Below are 20,762 nucleotides of genomic sequence, written 5' to 3'. Positions count from 1 at the left end.
TGGTTACTAGCCAATCCGATCTGAGAGAAAAGACTTTTCCCAACTGCATCTACATTTATGGATTGAATTACATTTCAATGCACTTAATATTGATGATACAGTGTCTATTATGCGCAGCCTTGATGGAGATTTTGGCCAAGGACAGCTAGAAAAGATCTAGATTCTCAGAATGATTAACTTTGCCAATTTAAGTGCATGAACCCTCAGTCCTTTTTCAGAAGCTTACATCCACATGCAGCATCCTAAAATAATTAGTTTTATTTTCAAGAGGTTTATGGCTCCAGACAAACACAGAGAAGACCGCTGAAGAAAACTAGGCTAAAGCGCTCTTCATTGTGCTGGACTGTGGTCTTGTTCCAGAACATTCTGCAACGAGCTCAACCAACTAATCAGAGCAACTGAAACTTGACAATAAAATAATATAGTATTCTCTGTGCTGAGCCTTCTCCGAGCACAGCGACCTGTGAGATGTATTTAACTTACTCTTTTCTTGGGAGTATCTTGGAAGAACATAAACCTTAATCTAAGGGGTGTGGGGAGTTTTGTCAATGGTGTGAATTCTGAAGCCCTTTCCTAGCGGTCCCGTAACTTTCAAACAAGTTGGGACATCTTCATATCAATACGTACACAAAGGGCAGAGACTTGTTATAAAGTAATCATTGCTGGGAAATATCATGACCTTTCGGAGAGATAAGTGAAACCGTGGGTTGCAGCATTTCCTGCCGAGCGAAATGCCTTGGCCTCGGTTTATGAAGTGTTTGCGACTATTTTTAAGCACTGCAGAAACTTAGCAATTTGTTATCGTGAGTGCTCTCGCTGCGTGGCTTGCAAGAAGGATTAAGCAAGGTGATAGTCTCATGAGCCAACTGCTGGATAGGAATCTGCAGTGCTTTCAAGTTTCACAGCAATCTTTCAGAATGGAGAATCCAGGCATTGCAGAAGATGATCATTGAAGTGTATGCTTATGCTGCTTCTTCTGCTTCTTCTGCTTCTTCTTCTTCTTCTTCTTCTTCTCCTCTCTTCTTCTTCTTCTTCTTCTTCTTCTTGAAGAGCTAACTGCAGTTTTTATGCTTCAGCTCCCTCCCTCCTAATGAAATCTTGTTCGAAATGCTAGTTCTTAGAATGCTTGCAAGTAAGTGCATTTAAACATCTGTACATTTAAGCACTGTTGTCTCTCTTTTGGCTTCATTTATTTAAAAAGAGGGGAGAGGAAGAGATACAGATTTGTACAGGTATAATTTAATACCAGAGGACATGTGCAGAATAAACTAATGTGACACACCGGATCTGGAAAGAGTGGTTTTCTTTTCTCACTTTCAAGCTACCAAGGGAAAGGGAACAGCCCCTACACAGTTATTTAAAGTAGGATGCTGACAAATTATTGTTGCTGCTGCAACCCCTCAGAGATCAAGCAGAATGGCACGTCCCCCTTCTATCTACAACAACAAGGTATCACATAAGCGTATCCCAAGGTTACCTTGACCCAGTCGTTGTGGCCTGTTTATTATCTAGGACTCTCGCTGCTGAGGCCAACAGCGAAAAGTAGCTGAAATGTGGCCTGATTTAAGAGAAGCATGACTAAGAGATACGGCTTGCGTAAAGTTACCTCAGGCAGCTGCATAACACGGAGCCCTGTTTGGAACAACATGAAACAGAAAACAGCAATATTTGCTGTGGCTGCCTCTCTTTCTCGATAAGGATACGCTCCTGCCTCCCTCCTCCAAATGGCTTTCTTTCTGGCCATAAATGGCCCATTTTGGAATAACCAGTAAACTGCTCCTTCGGGTTACAGACTCTGCTAACCCAGAAATATTGCCTCAGGTTAAGAACTTTGCTTCAGGATGAGAACGGAAATCGTGCTCCAGCGGTGCGGCAGCAGCAGGAGGCCCCATTAGCTAAATGGTGCTTCAGGCTAAGAACAGTTTCAGGTTAGAACGGACCTCCGGAATGAAATAAGTACTTAACCTGAGGTACCACTGTAGTATCATACCACTATGAGCAGTCTTTGGCTTCCTCCAAAGAATCCTTGGAACTGTAGTTTGTTAAAGGCGCTGAGAGCTGTTATGTGATTCTCCTATTCCCCTGCCAGAGCTACAATTCCCAGAGTGGTTTAAAAATCAATCCCTCTTCACAGGAAACTCTGGGAATTGTAGCTCTGGCAGGGGAATAGGGGTCTCATAGCTATCCATCTCCTGCCATCCTAATATTGACTCTGGTTTGGGGAAGGTTTGCTTTCTAACTGCTGAGAAGACAGCATCTCTGAACAAAAATATGTGCACTGTCTCACTCAGACACAATGTCCAGTTCACAGGAGTTGAAAAACCACTGTGTGTACCTGTTTTCAAGTAATGGTACTTTGCTTACTGTGGCAAACCCTCACCATGATCAACTCCCGCCCGGAAACTTATGTCCCCGCTGTGGAAGGACGTGTGGATCCAGAATTGGCCTCCACAGTCACTTACGGATTCATTGTTCAAACCGTGTTTATGAAAGACAATCTTACTCGGCTACGAGTGATCACCAAAGAGAGAGACACCTGGGCAGCAATTTTCATTCTCTCGCGCACACGCCCTTTGTGGTATTAGAAAAAAAAATCAAGTAAGCTTTTGATAATCTGTTTGTATAGCAACTAATACATAAAGACAGATACTGTACATGGTTTCAAAAAAATAGAGGGATTATGCAAACTCATAAGACATTTCCGTGGCAATCACTAATTAGTCAAGCTGATTATGGATGCAACCTCGTGCAGAGGCCATTTCTACATTTCCTTCGGAGGCAGTTCATTCCCAAAAGGCCAACAGGGCTCTTGGTTGTGGGTCATCTTTCTCTGAGTTGTCTCTGATGCAATTCTTTGCTAGTTACTGTTGTAACATCAACAGCCGCCCTTCGCTAAGCATGAAATATGCCTCTTCTGGGCACCGCCCGTTCTTCAGGAGAGAAATACAAAAATGGAGTCACCAACAAGCAACCAGAAACTGTTCAAACTGGGAAGGGCTGAAATAGCTCAAGAGGTGACCCAAAACAGGTCGACCCACAGGAAGGGATGGAGGGAGGAATTTGATTCCTAAACAATGACCAAGGCCTACATTTCCCTGGAGTTAATGCCCTGTGAAAGTGGGATGTATTGTACGGCCTGTTTTCATGTGCCATTAGAGAATACCGTGTTTGTTTTGTAATTTTGCATGGTTTGTCATTCTGAAGAGTTCCCATAAAGTGGCCTATGACTTGTCAGGGCTCCTTTACCAGATTTGGCTCCCCACAATGCTCAGCGCTTGCTGCCTTTTCGGTCAACACTCGGAAATTCCGGACCGGAATTACTCCCAAGAGAAGGGACTCAGGAGAAAGGGAAACATTATTCAGGCACAGCACTTTCATGCTGCTGCAAGGGCACGATGGAAGAGGGTGGACAAACACCCTGTCCCTTCAACAAACAAATAAATCAGGTTATGGCTCTGGTACGCATGCAACGGCATTGCTTCAAGGGCCAATTCACACACTGCCCCAGTCTGCATTTCCCAACAAAAGAGTGTGAAAGCAATTCTCAGGATGCTGCCTCCATGCACATATTTCACATGTCAAGGTCTACATTTGATTAGAGTGGTGGTTCTCAAGCTTTTTTCCCCTCTGGGCCACACTTTCAGAATAAAAATTTGCTCCCACTTCACCGATTTTTTAATTGATACACTGGAAAACAAAAAGGAAACAACTCCTTGCAGTGTTTGATTTGTAACACGGAACACAACTACTTTATAATAAGATCAAGGGACACCCAGAAAGCATAAAACAATGCAGCTACATAATAACATGAATCATTCCCCAAATACAAATGAACCTCTTACATATGTACCTCAAGTAGGTATGCAAAATCAGTGAGAGGTGTGAGCTTGTAATATCCTCTGGTGCTCTTGCTCTCGTTTTGAAAATTTATCCATATTCTACACACACAAAAACTTTGATGCTATACTACCCTGAAATGTTTAAACATTTCTTTTATTGTCCTTGAATCTTCCTGCCACACTTGTCATCCTCTCCTGCCACATCAGTGTGGTGCACAACACCGTTTGGAAACCACTGGATTAAAGCAACAGCTGTAGGGCAAGTTTTTCTTCTCCTCCCCCCCCCCCCCGCACACCACCATGCTTCATCCCTGCACCCCCCACCCCCACCCCCCGCAATCCTGGCTGCTATTTGTAATTTTCCCCATAGGGAGAACTAGCAGCTTCAGAGACTGGAAAGTTATTTTGGATTGAGGAAATGGCACAGTGAGAAAGAGTGAAACATAATACGTCTTCTCCCCCAGCACCCTGGCCTCAGCCAAATGCAAACACGTCTTACTTAGGGTGGCCATTTATGAATTGCCAAAAAAAAAGAAAAAAGAGGATGATATTTGCTTCTGCTAATTTACGCATATACACAATATTTTAGAAACAGCTACTATAATGCAAATGGAAATATAATCCACCTCATCATAATAAGGAAGACTGCTATCTGTTGGTACAGGTGCAAACTAGTGATGGTCAGCATCAAGGCCCCTCCTCTCGCCTCTTAGGGTGCTTTATCTCTAAACTGGATTTGGACCAAGTTACCCTTCAGACAAATACAGAGGACAATTCTCTGGGTGAAGGACACAGAACCACCCGACCCTTATGTTATGTACTAAGCTTGGATCCTAGAACAACAGGCAGGTAGGATCCCAGAATGCAACAACTGATTGGCTTGCAGGAGAAGACCAATCAGGCTCCAGGAGGAAGTTAATCAGCCTATTAGGCTGGTAGGATCGTAGAATGCAACAACTGATTGGCCTGCAGAAGAAGACCAATCAGACGGGACTCATTGTGTAAATAATGTACAGTCATACCTCAGGTTGAATGCGCTTCGGGTTGAGTGCGTTTGAGTTGCGCTCCGTGGCAACCCGGAAGTAACGGAGCATGTTACTTCCGGGTTTAGCCGCTTGCACACGCACAGATGCTCAAAATGATGTCACGCGCATGCACGCAGAAGTGCCGTCGCTAGTTACGTTTGCTTCTAGATGCGAACAGGGCTCTGGAACGGATCCCGTTCGTATCTAGAGGTACCACTGTATATAAAAGCCTGAGGTTTGGGGAAAATTCAATCACTGTTTTACAAGCTGCAATAAAGAGCATGAAATCACTGCAGGACTCTGAGTATAGTTCATCTTATCTGCTAAAAGCCTTGGAAAAGGTCAAAAGAACCAACCACTGGTCTCACCTGTTGTTCAGCCTTTACTTTGAACCGGGTCCAGAAATGGACTAACACATTTTTGTACCTGAAGCTTTAGAAAATAAAATCTAGATGTCGTTCTTCCATGCCAGTAAAGATCATAAACTAATTAGGTATTGACTTCATCAAGCTTGCCAAAGCAATAGGACAGCCTTTCTCAACCTCAGGTCCCCAGATGTTGTTGGACTACAATTCCCATCATCCCTAGCCAGCAAGGCCAGTGGTCAGGGATGATGGGAGCTGCAGTTCAACAACTTCTAGATGGGAACAACGTTGGCAACCCCAGCACTAAAATAAGGTAGGGAAATCAGTGTGGTAGGTTTTTGCTCCCTTGCTTGTTTGCTGGTTGTTGGTTTTTTCCAGGCATTGTAAGTTTTGTGGGCTTACTTACAAGGCTGCAATAGGCTATTGTTGCTTTTCTTTTTTCTGGACTCACAGATATATTAGATTTTATTTACTGCAAGAGTTGGAAGTCCTAGAGCAGTGTTTCCCAACCGGTGTTCCGCGGCACACTGGTGTGCCGTGAGACCTTGCCTGGTGTGCCGTGGGAGGGAGGCGGGAGAGGCGGGGCGGCGGCGGCATCTCCTGCTGGATGCAAATCCAAACATGGCGGGCGCCTCCCTCGCTCCTTTGTAGGCGGACCATCGAGAGAGAAAGAAAAGGAGGCGAAAGAGCGAGAGAAGGCGCCTGCGCGGAAAGAGGAGCGAGCAGTGCGCCTGTGCGCCGCGGCGCCCGAGATCGCTTCTCCCCACCGCCCCTTGCTTCAAAAGAGGTCCGGGGACAGCGGGAAGCGCTTCGCGCTGCCCCCGGACCTCTTTTGAAGCAAGGCTTTGCGGGGAGAAGCGATCTCCCCGCAGCCCCTTGCTTCAAAAGAGGTCCGGGGGCAGCGGGAAGCGCAGCGCTTCTTCCCCGCTGCCCCCGGACCTCTTTTGAAGCAAGGGGCTGCAGGGAGATCGCTTCTCCCGGTGCTCCGAAGCGGGGCGGGGGGGCGGGAACACCTGCCCCAGCCGCCCCGCTTCGGAACGCTGCTCCGAAGCGGGGCGGTGGGGCGGGAACCTCGCACCCCGCCGCCGGGCATCGGAACGATGCCCCGATGCCGGGCGGTGGGGCGGGAACCTCTCCCCCTGCCGCCGGGCATCGGAACGATGCCCCGATGCCGGGCGGTGGGGCGGGAACCTCTCCCCCCGGCGCCCGGCATCGGAACGATGCCCCGATGCCGGGCGGTGGGGCGGGAAGCTCGCACCCCGCCGCCGGGCATCGGAACGAGGTCCTGGGCCTCTTCTGAAGGCAGGCGGGGGCAAAAGTCTTTGCTCCCCCCGCCTGCCTTCCCGGGACAGCGGAGACTTCTCCGCTGCCCCAGGCGATCTTAAAATGCTGGCGGGCGGGAGCGAAGCGTTCGCTGCCGACCCCCAGCATTTTAAAATCTCCTCGGGGCAGCGGAGACTTCGCTCCCGCCCGCCAGCATTTTAAAATCGCCCCGGGACAGCAGGGGCTTTTAAAATGCTGGCGGTCGGCAGCAAAGCCCTCCTGTCCCCGGAGCTTGCGGGGCGGGAGGTGGGAAGAAGGGCTTTTCTTCCCACCGCCAGCCTTCAGAACAGCCTTCTGAAGGCTGGCAGTGGGAAGAAAAGCCCTTGTCCCGCCCCCCCCAGCCTTCAGAAGAGGTCGGGGGACAGACTGTCCCCGGACCTGGTCTGAAGGCGGTTTCCCTAGGAACGCATTAATTGATTTTCAATGCATTCCTATGGGAAACCGTGCATCGCAAGACGAAAAACTCGCAAGACGAAGAGACTTGCGGAACGAATTAATTTCGTCTTGCGAGGCACCACTGTACTTTTTATATAGTCAATATAGGCACAGAGTTAAATTTTTTAACATTTTCTAATGGTGGTGTGCCTTGAGATTTTTTTCATGAAAGAAGTGTGCCTTTGCCCAAAAAAGGTTGGGAAACACTGTCCTAGAGGCTTTGCATTTGTTCACTGTATATTTAAATTGACCATGCTCACATGGTGTGCCCACCTATCATGTGAAACCTTTCAATCACATGTGGAAAGCTTCTTGGGTACCTAGCATCTAAATATAAGGGGATATGAGTTCAAGGGTCTTCTCCACACCCCGGGAGGGCTGGGCTCTGAGGTTACTACCAGATAAGGAATAAGAAGAATATCCCTGCCAACCTATAAGCAAGCAATCTGTGCAGCCTTAGAATGATTGATGCATCCATTCCAGATACCTAGAGGGCAATCTCTAACAGGCCTTTTAAAACTATTCACTGAACGCTGGAATGGTGCTACGATATGCAAAGCATGGACTTCCTTTTAGCGTCTCAGCCACCCCAGGGAAGATAATTCTAATAACAGGGATCTTAAATCCCACATCTGAATGATAAAACAGGCACATAAATGTTGACATGCTGATCCAAAGAGCCAGAAGTGGGTATATATTCAGGGACCTGTATTGTGAAAAATCGGAGCCCAGGGGTGGAAAAGACAAATTGTAGGCTGTCTTGCATCTGATATATGCCTTGTATGCCTCTAGCAAGACAGCCAAATTACCTAGCGATGCTTTAATAAAATATACGGCCACATTAGACTATTGCCCCTTCCCCCCAACCAGCCCTTCAGGATTCTTTCACTTGCTATGCACTGAAGTTCTTCCTCAATAAGCTACATATTACGCAAATATATTTGGCGCCATTCTTCCCTCTCTAGTAAATAAGGCCCCTTTGCTTTTTACGTATCAGCAAATGGCTTCACTTGGGAACATAGGTGCTAACTATGCAGGGCCCTGGGTGCCCAGGCACCTACAAATTTTGAACGAAATTTTGAACCCCCCAAAGGTTCTATGCCACAGGACCTGCTGACATCACAAGTGCATGTCGCGGTGACCTCAGCACACACCGGGCAGCCACAGTTGCGGGGGGCAAGGCAGCACACCTGCTTGGGAAGCATTAAAGGTAAAGGTAAAGGTACCCCTGCCCGTACGGGCCAGTCTTGCCAGACTCTAGGGTTGTGCGCTCATCTCACTCTAGAGGCCGGGGGCCAGCGCTGTCCACAGACACTTCCGGGTCACGTGGCCAGCGTGACAAAGCCACATCTGGCGAGCCAGCGCAGCACACGGAAACGCCGTTTACCTTCCCGCTAGTAAGCGGTCCCTATTTATCTATTTGCACCCGGGGGTGCTTTCGAACTGCTAGGTTGGCAGGCGCTGGGACCGAGCAACGGGAGCGCACCCCGCCGCGGGGATTCGAACCGCTGACCTTTCGATCAGCAAGTCCTAGGCGCTGAGGCTTTAACCCACAGCGCCACCCGCGTCCCCCTATGGGAAGCATTATGGTCCTTCAAAAAGAAAAGCTTTGCAAGACTCAAAGTCAAGATCCAAATCTGCAAAACCTAACTATGTGCATGTTTACTCAGAAGTAAGCCCTCAGCCTCTACCAAGATCAATGGCATCTACAGCATGGTTAGGGAACCTAGATTCACAACATTCGGCTGAACTTCTAAGTCAGGGTTTGCCAACCTGGTGCCCTCCAGATGTTTTCGACTATACCTCCCATCAGCCCCAGCTGGCATGGTGGCCGTGCCAACTGGGGTTAATGGGAGTTGTAGCTAGGGATGGGAGGGTATCAATTATGTTTGCATTTTAATAAGAAAATACAAGCTGTCACATTTCTCAAACCAATGCACAAAACAACCGCACCACTGTCCTCCAAAATTTGCACTTCTCCATATTTTATGTTGCAGTTCTCCAATCAAACATTGTGTACAAAAAAGATTGCCTCTGTTGGAAGAAAGAGTACATAAAAATATTTTCCTGGAAAATAAAATACACGTATTTTTCGCTCTATAAGACGCACCAGACCACAAGACGCACCTAGTTTTTGGAGGAGGAAAACAAGAAAAAAAATATTCTGAATCTCAGAAGCCAGAACAGCAAGAGGGATCGCTGCGCAGTGAAAGCAGCAATCCCTCTTGCTATTCTGGCTACTGGGATAGGTGTGCAGCCTGCATTCGCTCCATAAGGCACATACACATTTCCCCTTACTTTTTAGGAGGGGAAAAGTGAGTCATACAGAGCAAAAAATGTGGTAATTGAGGAGAACTGATGGAGCAAAAAAGGTACATATTGGTCCAAACTGCATACAAAAAAAATGTGTACGTATTAGGAGAAATTCACACCAAAACTGTTGATGAATCTTCTTTTGTTAAAAGAAAAACTCAACTTGATGTGAAAATGTGGAGAACTGAATTTCAGACTGGGAAATGGGATCCTGAGAAAGAAATGAAAACTGACAGATTCATTTATACCCATCCACAAATTTCAATACCTCAAAGACCATCTCTCCACATATGAACTGACTCAAACCCTGCGATCATCATTTGAGGCCCTTTTTCATGTGCCCCTTCATGAGAGGTCTGGAGGGTGGCAACACGAGAATGGGCCTTTTCTGCTGTGGTTCCCCATTTGTAGTATGCTCTCCCCAGAGAAGCTCACCTGGCGCCTTCATTCTTAGGAGGCAGGCAAAAACATTTCTCTATAACCAGACCTTTTGCTGATTAAACCTTTTATGGCCTTTTAAATATGCTTGTGGGAAGAGGGTTATTGGTTTGCTTTATGTTTTATTTCGCCTTCACATTTTGTATTATGTTGTGAACCACCCTGTGAAGGGCAGCATACAAACTTAATACTTAATAAATAATTTGTAAAAGCATCTGGGTTGGCAAAGGCTGATCTGTGCATTAGCACAAAGTTGTCACTTATGTGAGACACAAGCTTTGTAAGCAAGCAAGCTATGATTATTTATACAGCACCATCCATCTGCTATGTACATAAATTGCTATGTACTATTGAATTTCACATACACCTCCCCTCCCCAAATGTCCCATTTGTTTCGGGGGCAGTGGGGGAGGTAAGAGGGATAAATGTTAAGTTTCTTCTCTCCTGTTCCCAGCTGCCCTTTTTGTTATGACTTCCAAGCGCAATTAATCAGAAGTGTGATCTTTTCATGTGGATGCACATGCGATCTCTTTGCTGGGGTGTGGGGGTAGGTGCAGGTCAAGTGGAAGTGCAAGGAAATGGGCGGCAGCCAGGCCTAGCAGCAAACAGAGGAAAACGCTCCAAAGTGATGTTGTGAATGGAGCCGCCAAAGTACGTCTGTGGGTCATGACAGGCGAGGGAAGAGAAGCCCCAGATTAAACATGTCCTTTGTTTATATTTTCTTCTTCCTGCCTCGCTAACAGCTGCCTCTTGCACTCCAGCAGATGTATAAGCCACAAGAGGCCATGGGTGCCTTTGGTCCAAGTATATGCGTTTGTTGCCGCTTTTATAAAGAAAAACAGAAAACAGGATACCCATGAACAGGAGTCATATTTCAGAATAACTATGGTTTGAAATGAACAGCTTCACGTTCCATTTTTTCCCCCACCAGTCAGTACGTAAATTCAGATTTCCTTTGAAGACTGAAAAATGTGGGGTGCCAAAGGGGAAGCATGGTTTGGCTCTGCCCTATGAAAACCCCCAGGGCACAGGCAGTGCTATGGGGCCACATCAACCCTTCACTGGTTATGTGAAATGTTTCCAACTTTTGCATTCACTGGATTCAAATCATGCATCTATAAAGTGTGCTTTAATCAATCTTTTAAATCCATCAATGTAATTAAAATAGTTAATTAGTAGGCAAGCAACATTTAGTCCATCAATCAATTTTTGATAATTACTAAGGTGTCTCAGTCAGCAGAGGCATACCTAAGGGTTGGTGAAACAGGCCCAGGAGGTCACAAAATTCACCTATCAGACTATGGAGCATAATAATAATAATAATAATAATAATAATAATAATAATAATAATAATAATTTATTTATACCCCATCCATATGGCTGGGTTTCCCCAGCCACTCTGGGTGGCTTCCAACAAAATATTAAAAACACAATAAAACATTAAACATTAAAAACCTCCCTAAATAGGGCTACCTTCAGATGTCTTCTAAAAGTCAGATAGTTGTTTACTTCCTTGAAATCTGATGGGAGGGCCTTCCACAGGACGGGTGCCATTCCCAAGAAGGCCCTCTGCCTGATTAGTAATGTGAGGTTTCCAGAAAATTTGGAATTGCAAATTAGTGAAATTTGCATAGAATTATTTCCCATCGGCGAGTTTTCAGTTTGCATTGGATAACATTCTGATGCCCTAGAGTAAACTAATTTAGCATGCTTAAAGGTAAACATTTTGAAACTGCCACGCTGGCCTCAGACTGGATTTGAAACTGGCATATATTTGTTGTTACAAACCTATGGAATGGGAAATTTTCTGCGGGAAAGTTAGGCAGCGGGAAATCTTCCTCTCTGCAGCACTTCCCAGTAGCAGCTGGTATGGAGGGAGCTGCCCTCTAAACACCAGCCTTGCTATAGCTTAGCTTGATGAGGCTGGAGCAAGACAGGAGTAAGATCAGGGCTGGGCGAACACACCAGCGGCAGCCTTGACCTCACAACTGGCCTACTTCATCCCATCCAAGGAAGCTGCAGAAGCACACATGTTGGGAGGGCGGCTCCAAGGCTCTGCCCTACTACAGCAGCTGCTATTGGCACAACCTGCTGTTTGTCAAGCAGCTGCAGTTTGATTGGCCATGGAGACTATTGCTATGCAGCAAACTCAAGCTCCTTTGGCAGCAGAATCTCTTTTCTGTCTGTCTCATACTCCATTCTCACCGGATCCTGCCACTCCCCCCCCCCACAGCCCCCTATTCCCAAAACTCTGACTGACCTGCTTTCTAGTTCATTCTCATTTTCCAGAGAACTGTAAGCAACAACATGCTGTCTGCAATTCTGGCGCTTGTTTGCTTTGCCTGTGATTCTTCGGACATCATCTTCCAAAACCTGAAACAGGCTGGGGGCCTCGAGGTCATGTGGAATTTCCTTTAGGTTTTTCTTAATCCCTAGATTGGCTCTAGCCCAGGGCTCTGAGGCCCAAGCCCCACTGAAAGTAGCGGAGGAAAATTTGACCACCTGTGCGCTGGAGTAAACAAGCCACAGGGGATTCGTTTCTCCAGAATTACTCTTCTTTCGTGGAAGCAATTTTTATTTACGCAAGACGAAAAGTAATTGCACTGTCAGCAATATGACATGTTCATTCCTTTCTACTTAATTAGGAGATGTTCTGTAGGTTCGCAGCTGAAGCCCAAGCTCTAGTTCAGCACAATAAAATTAAAAAGCCACTTTCCCCACTACCGCTCTCCATGGCTTCGGCACAACCGATATATTTTGTTAGATTAAAAGGTAAACAAAAAAGCTCTTCTGACAATTGATAGGGGCTGCAGGATTGCACCCGTAAGCAGCACCTTCCAGTGTGTCCACTGACCAGTGGCTATACCCTCAGCAGCTTGGCTTCAGCATGAAAGAGGGAATATTCATGTAGAGATTTATGTGCTCAAAGCTTCTCCGTGGGACTGAGAAGGATCTGCGTACAGCTAACCTAATATTGAATGAGTTTAAAGTTTATCTCATTCATGTTGATGTCAGTTCCACTGAATTCAGTCCAGATGAGCATTCACATACCAGAGAGAACAAGCATATAGAATTCTTCCAGGGTTTCACCTGTCCTGGTTTTTCTAATCTGTTGTTCTCCCTGACTTTGCCTTCTTCCTCATGGCCAACATTAAACCCAGCTCCTTTTGGGAGCAAGGATCCATCTCTTTCACTTAGGAAATAAAAACATACACATTGATTCTAATAAATAAATAAATATGACTAATGCACAAGCACAAATGGATACCCACCCTCCAATCCATGTGCATGCACAGAATAGTACTAGATTGGGCCCAGGAGTAAGTATAAGGCTAAATAATAAATCTGGATTATTATTTTTAACAGTACAAAATAGCATTGGATCCAGAACCAGATATTTCAAGGACCGCTTCTTCCTCCATGAACTGGCTCATCAATTGCATTCCACTATCAAGGCAAGTGTGATTGGCAGGGGCACAGTGCAGTGCCTTTTTGGTTGTGGCACCCTAACTATGAAGCTCTTTCTCAGGGGAGGTTTAATTGGCCCCTTCTCTGTTGTCCTTCAGGCAGTGGATCAAGACTTTTATTTTTCTTCCACCAGACTTGCAATGATTATTTGCTTATGGTCTCCTTTATCTCATTTAAAATGGGCTGTAAATGCTCTTTTTAATTGATGCTGATATTTTATTTTTGTAAGCTATTGTGAGGGCTTTTTCTATCACCAAAAGGTTGCAAGAGTAAAACCAAGCAAATCCTTACACTGGAAAGGAAGCAGTTCATGAGTCAACTGCAATAATTAGCCATTTACTATCAGTGTAAGGGGAATAATCTAGAGACTTTTGCTTTGAAACATTCCTACACAGCATCCTAGTACTAAAAGGTAACCCAATGCACCCAGGATGATTTGTAAACAAGTGCAGGTGTCAAAAGATTTAGTAGCTCTTTAGGAAGTGCCACATGTTGCCTTCGTATAAATGGAGAAATAGTTCTAACAGACTGCAGCCCCGTGCAGAATTAGGCAGGCTTAAGCCCACTGATTTAACGGGCTTGGGAACACCTAATTGCATGACGGGGCTGACAGAAAGACCCTGTTTACTACAGCATTATGCAAAGTTGGGGGGGCCAATAGGAGACAGAGACAAGTAGAATCAACTAAAGGCTCACCCATACTGCGGTCTAAAGTGACTACTAAGCTTCCAGGACCTCCCTTAATTCTCCCTTGTCTGCATGAGGTCCTCCTGCAAAGCACTGCCTTTGCCCACAATTCCCCCTTTCCTCATTCTGGATTTTCTCATACCAGGGATACTCCAGAAAGAAGTGGAAATCCAGATTGAGGGAGGGGAAAGTGTAAAAGGGCAGAGATTTGCAGGAGAACATCATATGGGCGACAGCAAACTAATGGAGGTATGGGAAGCTTGCTAGTCACATTAAACAGCAGTTTATTTGTTTGGCCTGACTTTTTACACAGTGTATCTGTTCTTTTACTTCTCAGGTATGAGGATAAACAAAGCAAAAGTGACCCCTGCTGGAATGGTTGTAGAACCTGCTCCAGTCAGACAATTTACTACTTCATTCAGTTTTTAGAGCCTTGCCGTAATGCACTGGTTAACTTCACTCAAGGTCCCTCCATCAGTCTTGGCAACGCAGTATCACAAAGCTGTGATTAGTCCTCATGCCTCAATAGGGGCAACTTTTTTAAAAATGGGAAACGTAAAATGCACACAAGCTGAATCTCTAGCCATAATGTGAAGGGTGGGCTTTATTTAAAAGGTAGAAAAGCGACTAGGCACACAGATGCCTTAGACCGAAGGTTTCCTGCTTCTGGAAACAGAACAAATACTGTACCACAGCAGCCTAGTTCCAAGCCTTGTTTTCTTCTAGATTAAATTCCTCCAGAATGATTACTCTCAATTCAGTTTCTCCCTAACAAAGCTTGGAATCACCTCTCCACGTAAGACACACGGATAAATGCAAATGTGTTACGGGTTTGGTTGCTCACCTCAAATGTTTCTGAGCAATTTTCTTCACAACTTACGCAGAAAACAAAGGTCAAGTGATCTTTAGAACAGCTATTGCTAAAACAGACCAGCCACCAGTCGACATAAAAGCATGGGGAGACGGGGGAGAAATCCACTCTCTCTCATCATTCTTAAAACCACATTGGTGAAATGTATATCAGAATGAAGGTCAGCAAGCAGAGTAAAGAATCTACTTCAAATCCCAAAATCCTCAGTATGGCAACACGTGTTTTTTTAATTAGGCCAACCAACGTACCACAAAATAGTGATCAATTTTCTGAGTTCTTCAGAAAAGAACTCTCATCCTAAAGATGAAGCCTGCCATTATCCGAACTTAATCCACATTCCCGAGTGGATTAAGGAACAAACTCCTCTCTAACCCTCTCATGATATTCCTCCTCTACTCCGAATCGGAATTTCAGGACATCTTCCCATCTGCACGCCGATCCACGCGAGAAAAAAAACGCGGCGTCTGAAGCGGTGACCTGATCTGCTGCTTCCCAAACTGCAGCAGCCTTCTGAGGCGCTCGCACGTGTGAACGCACCCGCGGCCGTCCCGCGAGCAAGTTTTACAAACACACCCACCCAGCCAGCGTCCCGAGCCAGAGCTGCTTCGACGCGAAGCCCCCTCCCCGGTTCCCTCGACGGCGCGCCGCCCGCTGCCCGCTCACCTGTCGATGCTGATCACGCAGAGGGTCATGATGGAGGCGGTGCAGCACATCACGTCCATGGCGATGAAGACATTGCAGAAGAAGCTGCCGAAGATCCACTCGCCGCCGATGAGGTCGGTGACGCTGACGAAGGGCATGACGGCCACGGCCACCGACAGGTCGGCCAGCGCCAGCGACACGATGAGATAGTTGGAGGGCTGCCGGAGCTTCTTGACGAAGCAGACGGAGATGACCACCAGGCAGTTGCCGGCGATGGTCAGCAGGGTGATGAGCGACAGCGCGGCCCCGATGACCACTTTCTCCACGTTGCCGTAGCTCAGGATCTGCTCCCCGCACTGCGTGTCGTTGCCCACGTCCCCGAAGCCCGGGCTGGGGCTGCTGCTGCCGCTGCCGGCGCCGCTACCGACGCCGCTGCCGCTGCCCGCATGGCCGCTTCCCCCGGGGCTGGCCGTGACCCCTTGCAAGAGCTTGCCGCCTATCCCTAAGCGGGGCGGATGCAGCGAGCCCGAAATCATCGCCGCCGCCGCCGCGCCGCCGGAGCCCAGCTGGCGGGGAGCGTGGGGCGCGAAGCAGCGCCGCGGGCTGGAGACGAGCGGGCAGCTGCCGGCGCCGTGGACGTCGAGGACCATATTGAGGAGGGCTGCCCACCAAGCCAGCAGCAGCCAGCCCCCCGCATGGCCGCCTCTCCGCGCCGCCGCGGCGACTCCCAGCGCTCTGGCGGCGGCGGCGAGGGGCTCCGCCTGCCCGGGCAGGGAGCTCTCCCTCTGCCTCGGCGCCAGCCACCCCCGCCGCGCGCCCCCTCCCGGGCTGGGATCCCGCCGCCGCCACCACCACCAGCACGATCCCCGCGCAGGTCCCGCCGCTGCCCCGGCGCCGAGGGCTCTAGCATAGTCCGCTCGGCTCCCGCTCGACGCCGAGGTCCGCCTCCGCAGGGGGCAGTGTGAGCCCCGACACAGCCCAGCCCATTGGCTCAGCCGCAGGCGGGACGCGACAGCCCCACACGATCCGCTCGAGGTCCGGCCGGGAAGTTTCGAGGCAGCGACGGCGCTACTACAGCCCTCTGCGCAAGCAGCCGCGTCCCTCGACGGAGAGCACCGTCGGAGGCGTGGTCGTGACGCGCGCTCTGGCCCCAGGGGCAGGGCTCCGTCGAAGGCAGGGCTGCCTGCCTGCCCCCCACCCCTGAATAGATCTCGCGTGTCACCGACGTTGCACTCTGGGACACGCGCACCGACGGCACTGCGCTCCTGGCAACTCAGAGCGCCGTTCCGTCTCCGCGCCTGGTTCACGCGTTCGCGTTTCTGGATTCCACGAGGTGTATTGCAGGCGCTGCGGGGTCTATTCGCATGCGGCTAGGTGGGGCCGACTGCTGAGAAGATGTCACGCGATGCAGATGTGAAGTGATCCTGTCTTGGTGCCCACCCACCCCCCTTCCCCGCATGATTCCAGGGCTTTGGACAGCAGGGCAGGCAGAAAACCAACAGGGTCAGGGTGTGCTTATTCACACCACTGAATCTCCTCCCCAGATATTAGGCAAGGGTAACAGAAGGTGTGAGTTCCAGTGAGTACTGAATTCTCCAGTCTTTTCCTTTAAAATTGCCCTCTGTGTGTGCCTAAATGGGCCAGCACCATCCCATTTTATTTTCTTCCAGCCTTCCGTACTTCCATTAATTCTCCGTTGTCCATATGAGGTTCTTCTCCAAATTACTTCCTCCCCTCACCTTCCCTTCCTTCAGTCCAGGTTTCCCCATCTCCTTTTCCGCGTGTCCATGGAACACACAGAAATCCAGAATAAGGGAGAGAGAGAAAAATCCAGATTGTTTGCAGGGAGACCGGACAGTGTTTGCTATTTAATGAGCACTCACCCTGAACTTGCGGGTATGTGACTGAATCTCACCTGAAAATAGAAACTCTCTTAATTACCTTTGTGGTGATTCCGCTGCCTCAGCCTAGCACCCCAGTGGCGTAGCGTGGGTTGTCAGCACCCGGGGCAAGGCAAGTAATTTGCGCCTCCTAACCCGTGGATTTTGCACCCCCTAACTCGTGGAGCGCCCCCCCCTCAGATGTTGCGCCTGGTGCGGCCGGCCCCCCCTGCACCCCCACGCTACGCCACTGCAGCACCCCCACCTTCTCGCACCCCTGCCAGCTGCTGAAGACCAAGGTGCGAAGGAACTGGAAGTAAAGAACAATGAAGGCAGAGCAGTGCTGATTCACTGCAATAAGAAAAGGGAGAAATGGTGAGGCTATATTTGACAAGAGACCTGCCGCTGGATTGACACAGCATTTTCAGAGGCAAAGCTGCTCACATTGTTTGGAGGGTGGGAGCAAGATGGCTCCATTTCAATTTAGGCCAGGTTTAGTGACCTCAAATAAAGAGTGTGGGGATCTTTCTTTTTTTATTTTAAGCCCAGCTGAAAGGGGTTGGGGTGGCATCTGAGACTCAGAGCCGCTTTTGGGCCCCCTCCTGCAGTTTTTTATATGAGTGTACGGACTTCAGTAATGAAGAATAGGAGGAAGTGGAAGGGTGGCATTCAGAATTCAAATGCGCTTTCTGGCTAATGGCAGTTTTAGATTCTCTTGTGTAAAGCTGCACAGATCATCTACGTGAGCCAGGAGTGCAGACCTGGAGCGAGTAGGAAGAGAATGAAACGCCATTGAGAAGGTTCAGAGAACCTTTCCTCACATCACAGCCAGCCAGCCTGGCTGGATCGGGCCAGATCTAGTCCAGTGTTTCCCAAACTCATGTCGCCAGCTGTTTTTGGACTACAACTCCCATCATCCCTAGCTAGCAGGACCAGTGGTCAGGGATGATGGGAATTGTAGTCCAAAAACAGCTGGAGACCCAGGTTTGGGAAACACTGACCTAGTCCAATTGCCCTCTTCTTACCCATGGGAAGCCCCCCAAGCAGGACCTGAACGCAAATACCCATCTCCCCACCTGTGATTCCCAGCAACTGGTATAGGGAGGCAGCAGACATTGACTATGCAGGCTGTGAGTGGGGATAGATCTGGGCTCAGACACTTCAGAAATCATTTAATCGTACAGATTTCATTAGTTATCTGTGCCACCAGATGACTATGTTCACAGGGCTGCTTGCATCAAATGCATCAAGATAAAATTGCTCCAAGCACCTCTGCCAGCAGGGCCAAGAGGGAGGGAGGGGTGGGAGTTGGAGTCCAACTGGCCACAGGTTTCCTGTCTGTTTGACATCCCAAATTAGGTGCTGCTGCTGGAGCAGAAAAGGGTTGCTTTTTCTATTGAAAAGTGTGGCTTTCCTAAAGGAGCAGCGAGTGAGCTTCCTGCTCCGTGTTAAGCTGTAATAGACATGTAATGTTACATCTATCTTCACCTGAATATCCCCTTTGTGCCTTTGCCTTGGGCTACTTCTGTGCTCTGTGTAGCAGCAGGGCATGTGGAGAGAGAGAGAACGAGAGAGAGAGAGAGACCCGCAGTTCCCTCTCTGCGGTCTGGAAGGGAACACCAAAACAGGCTGGCACAAGGAAGGGCCATAACTCACTGGCAAAGCATCTACTTTGCTTGCAGAAGGTCCAAACTTCATCTCCCAGCATCTCCAGATAGGGCCAGGAATGACTCCCTCCCTGAAACCCCACAGAGCTGTCACTGTAGACAATACTGAACTAGATGGACCAACGATTCTGGCTAGGTATAAGGTAGTTTGCTGTCTTCCTTTTTAAGCTGTGCGCAGACAGTAAGCCCTCTAATTTCTGGAGTGCTTCTTTCTGAAAATTGGATAGGATTTTGAAGGGTGCAAGAGAGAGAGATGGGAACTGTTTCTGAAAGGAAAAAAGAGACAGAAGTACATGGGTGTATGGGGAGCCAGCCTGTGCCTTCTACATCGTTGCACAGAGGGAAGACACGTAAATGAAATATTCCTCATCGCCGTAAAGCGGATGGCATACTCCGGTTAGAATGAGGTGTGGGATTTCACAGCCTCGGGAGCCTTGCACTACATTTGGCAATTTGCATTGAGCCATGTGTTTCGGCAACATTTCTAGCACTTCATATAAATGGATCTGTTCAGGGCTTTCTTCTCCAATTCCCCATTTTTAGCTGTTCTCGCTTTTATCTGCGCTATGAGAGTTCAAGGAAGCTTACCACCTACCACTTTGAAGTTTGATGGGCTGCCGATTCAGGTTTCCCCTCCTGCCTTGCCCTGGACAGCAGTGCTCTTATGACGGCAGAGTGAGTGGGAAGAGATATGTATAAGGCGGGTTGTGGAAGCAGATGCTGACCACAACTCACGTTCTCCCTCTACGCTGCCTGGCCAAAAGGAAAACAGTATATTTCACTCCAAACCTAGAGAGGTAAAACGACTGTTCTTTGTGTCAGCAGCACTGCATCCATGTGAGCTTGCGTGGAGAAACCTTTATATTCGATATCTATAAAAATATATTTTTTTAAAAAAAATCAGCTCCATCCTACAGAAGCAAGTCCTATCGGTTTCAATAGGCCTCGCCTCTTGAGGCGACCTTTTTTTCTTGAATAAAGAGTTAGCTGCACGACATTGTGTGATTTATTGCTGAGCTACTCTTGGCACCTGCTCCTGACACTAACTAAAATTATTATTATTATTATTATTATTATTATTAAGTCCACTTGACAAGCAGGTTAGGATTTTATGCTCCCCACGTGGACAATACAGTAATATGTTTCAGGGAATCCCAGCATGACATGACCAGCCAGCAGACTCTACTGCCAGAAGTGGAACAGCAAATGTTCCACTGCCCACCCAGTGAAGGTGCATGATACCCAAGACAGGTCAAATTATTTTAGTACCTGAGGCACAAAATCCTACAAGTGCAGTAAAAATACAATAATAAATAACCAACAATTAGCTAATACGTGGTTGGGATTGCCCTACAGCATGGCTAGTTTCCTGGGAGGACAGACTGATTCTGTTTCTTTATCCATGTACAGGTTGAATCGATGGGTAGCAAGGATGCTCACAGGCAGAGACAGTGCCAGCCTCAGAACAGCATCGCTTCAGTCCCCCAAGAGCCTAAAACGCCAGCAGGAGGAGCCTCTTTGCAAGGCAGACAGGGTCTCTCACTGGCAAAGTTGAAAATGCATCTTTCTCTGCTTGCATCGTAATCCCAAGACAGGCTTTCAGCAGCCACCTGTACGGACGTTCCTAGCTGAGCTGTTTTCACACAGGAGCACTTGGTGACCCAGCACAGACCAAGATGTCTATGGCTGTTGGATGAGGATTGACTGTTACTGTGTGTGTGTATTTTGCTCTGCTTTCAGGCCAGTTGAAGGAAGGAAAGTGAGAAGAAAGGCTGTCTTTCTCACCCACTCCCCAGATACCCCCTTTTT

The 20,762-nt window shown here is 48.0% G+C and overlaps 1 protein-coding gene across 1 annotated transcript in view; it reads right to left on the bottom strand.

Moving 5' to 3' along the window:
• The window catches only part of HTR7 (5-hydroxytryptamine receptor 7), a 42,567-nt gene extending 25,877 nt beyond the window's left edge, over positions 1-16,690 (bottom strand). The window contains exon 1 of the mRNA XM_028728543.2: positions 15,428-16,690. Coding sequence (XP_028584376.2) covers positions 15,428-16,056 — 629 coding nt within the window. The 5' untranslated portion in view covers positions 16,057-16,690. The remainder of the gene's footprint in view (positions 1-15,427) is intronic.
• Positions 16,691-20,762: the final 4,072 nt, after the last annotated feature.

The sequence above is a fragment of the Podarcis muralis genome, chromosome 6, assembly GCF_964188315.1.
Source record: "Podarcis muralis chromosome 6, rPodMur119.hap1.1, whole genome shotgun sequence".
NCBI classification, from domain to species: Eukaryota; Metazoa; Chordata; class Lepidosauria; order Squamata; family Lacertidae; genus Podarcis; species Podarcis muralis.
Note: the sequence above shows the minus strand (reverse complement) of the source record. Positions and strands in the feature narration are given on the sequence as shown.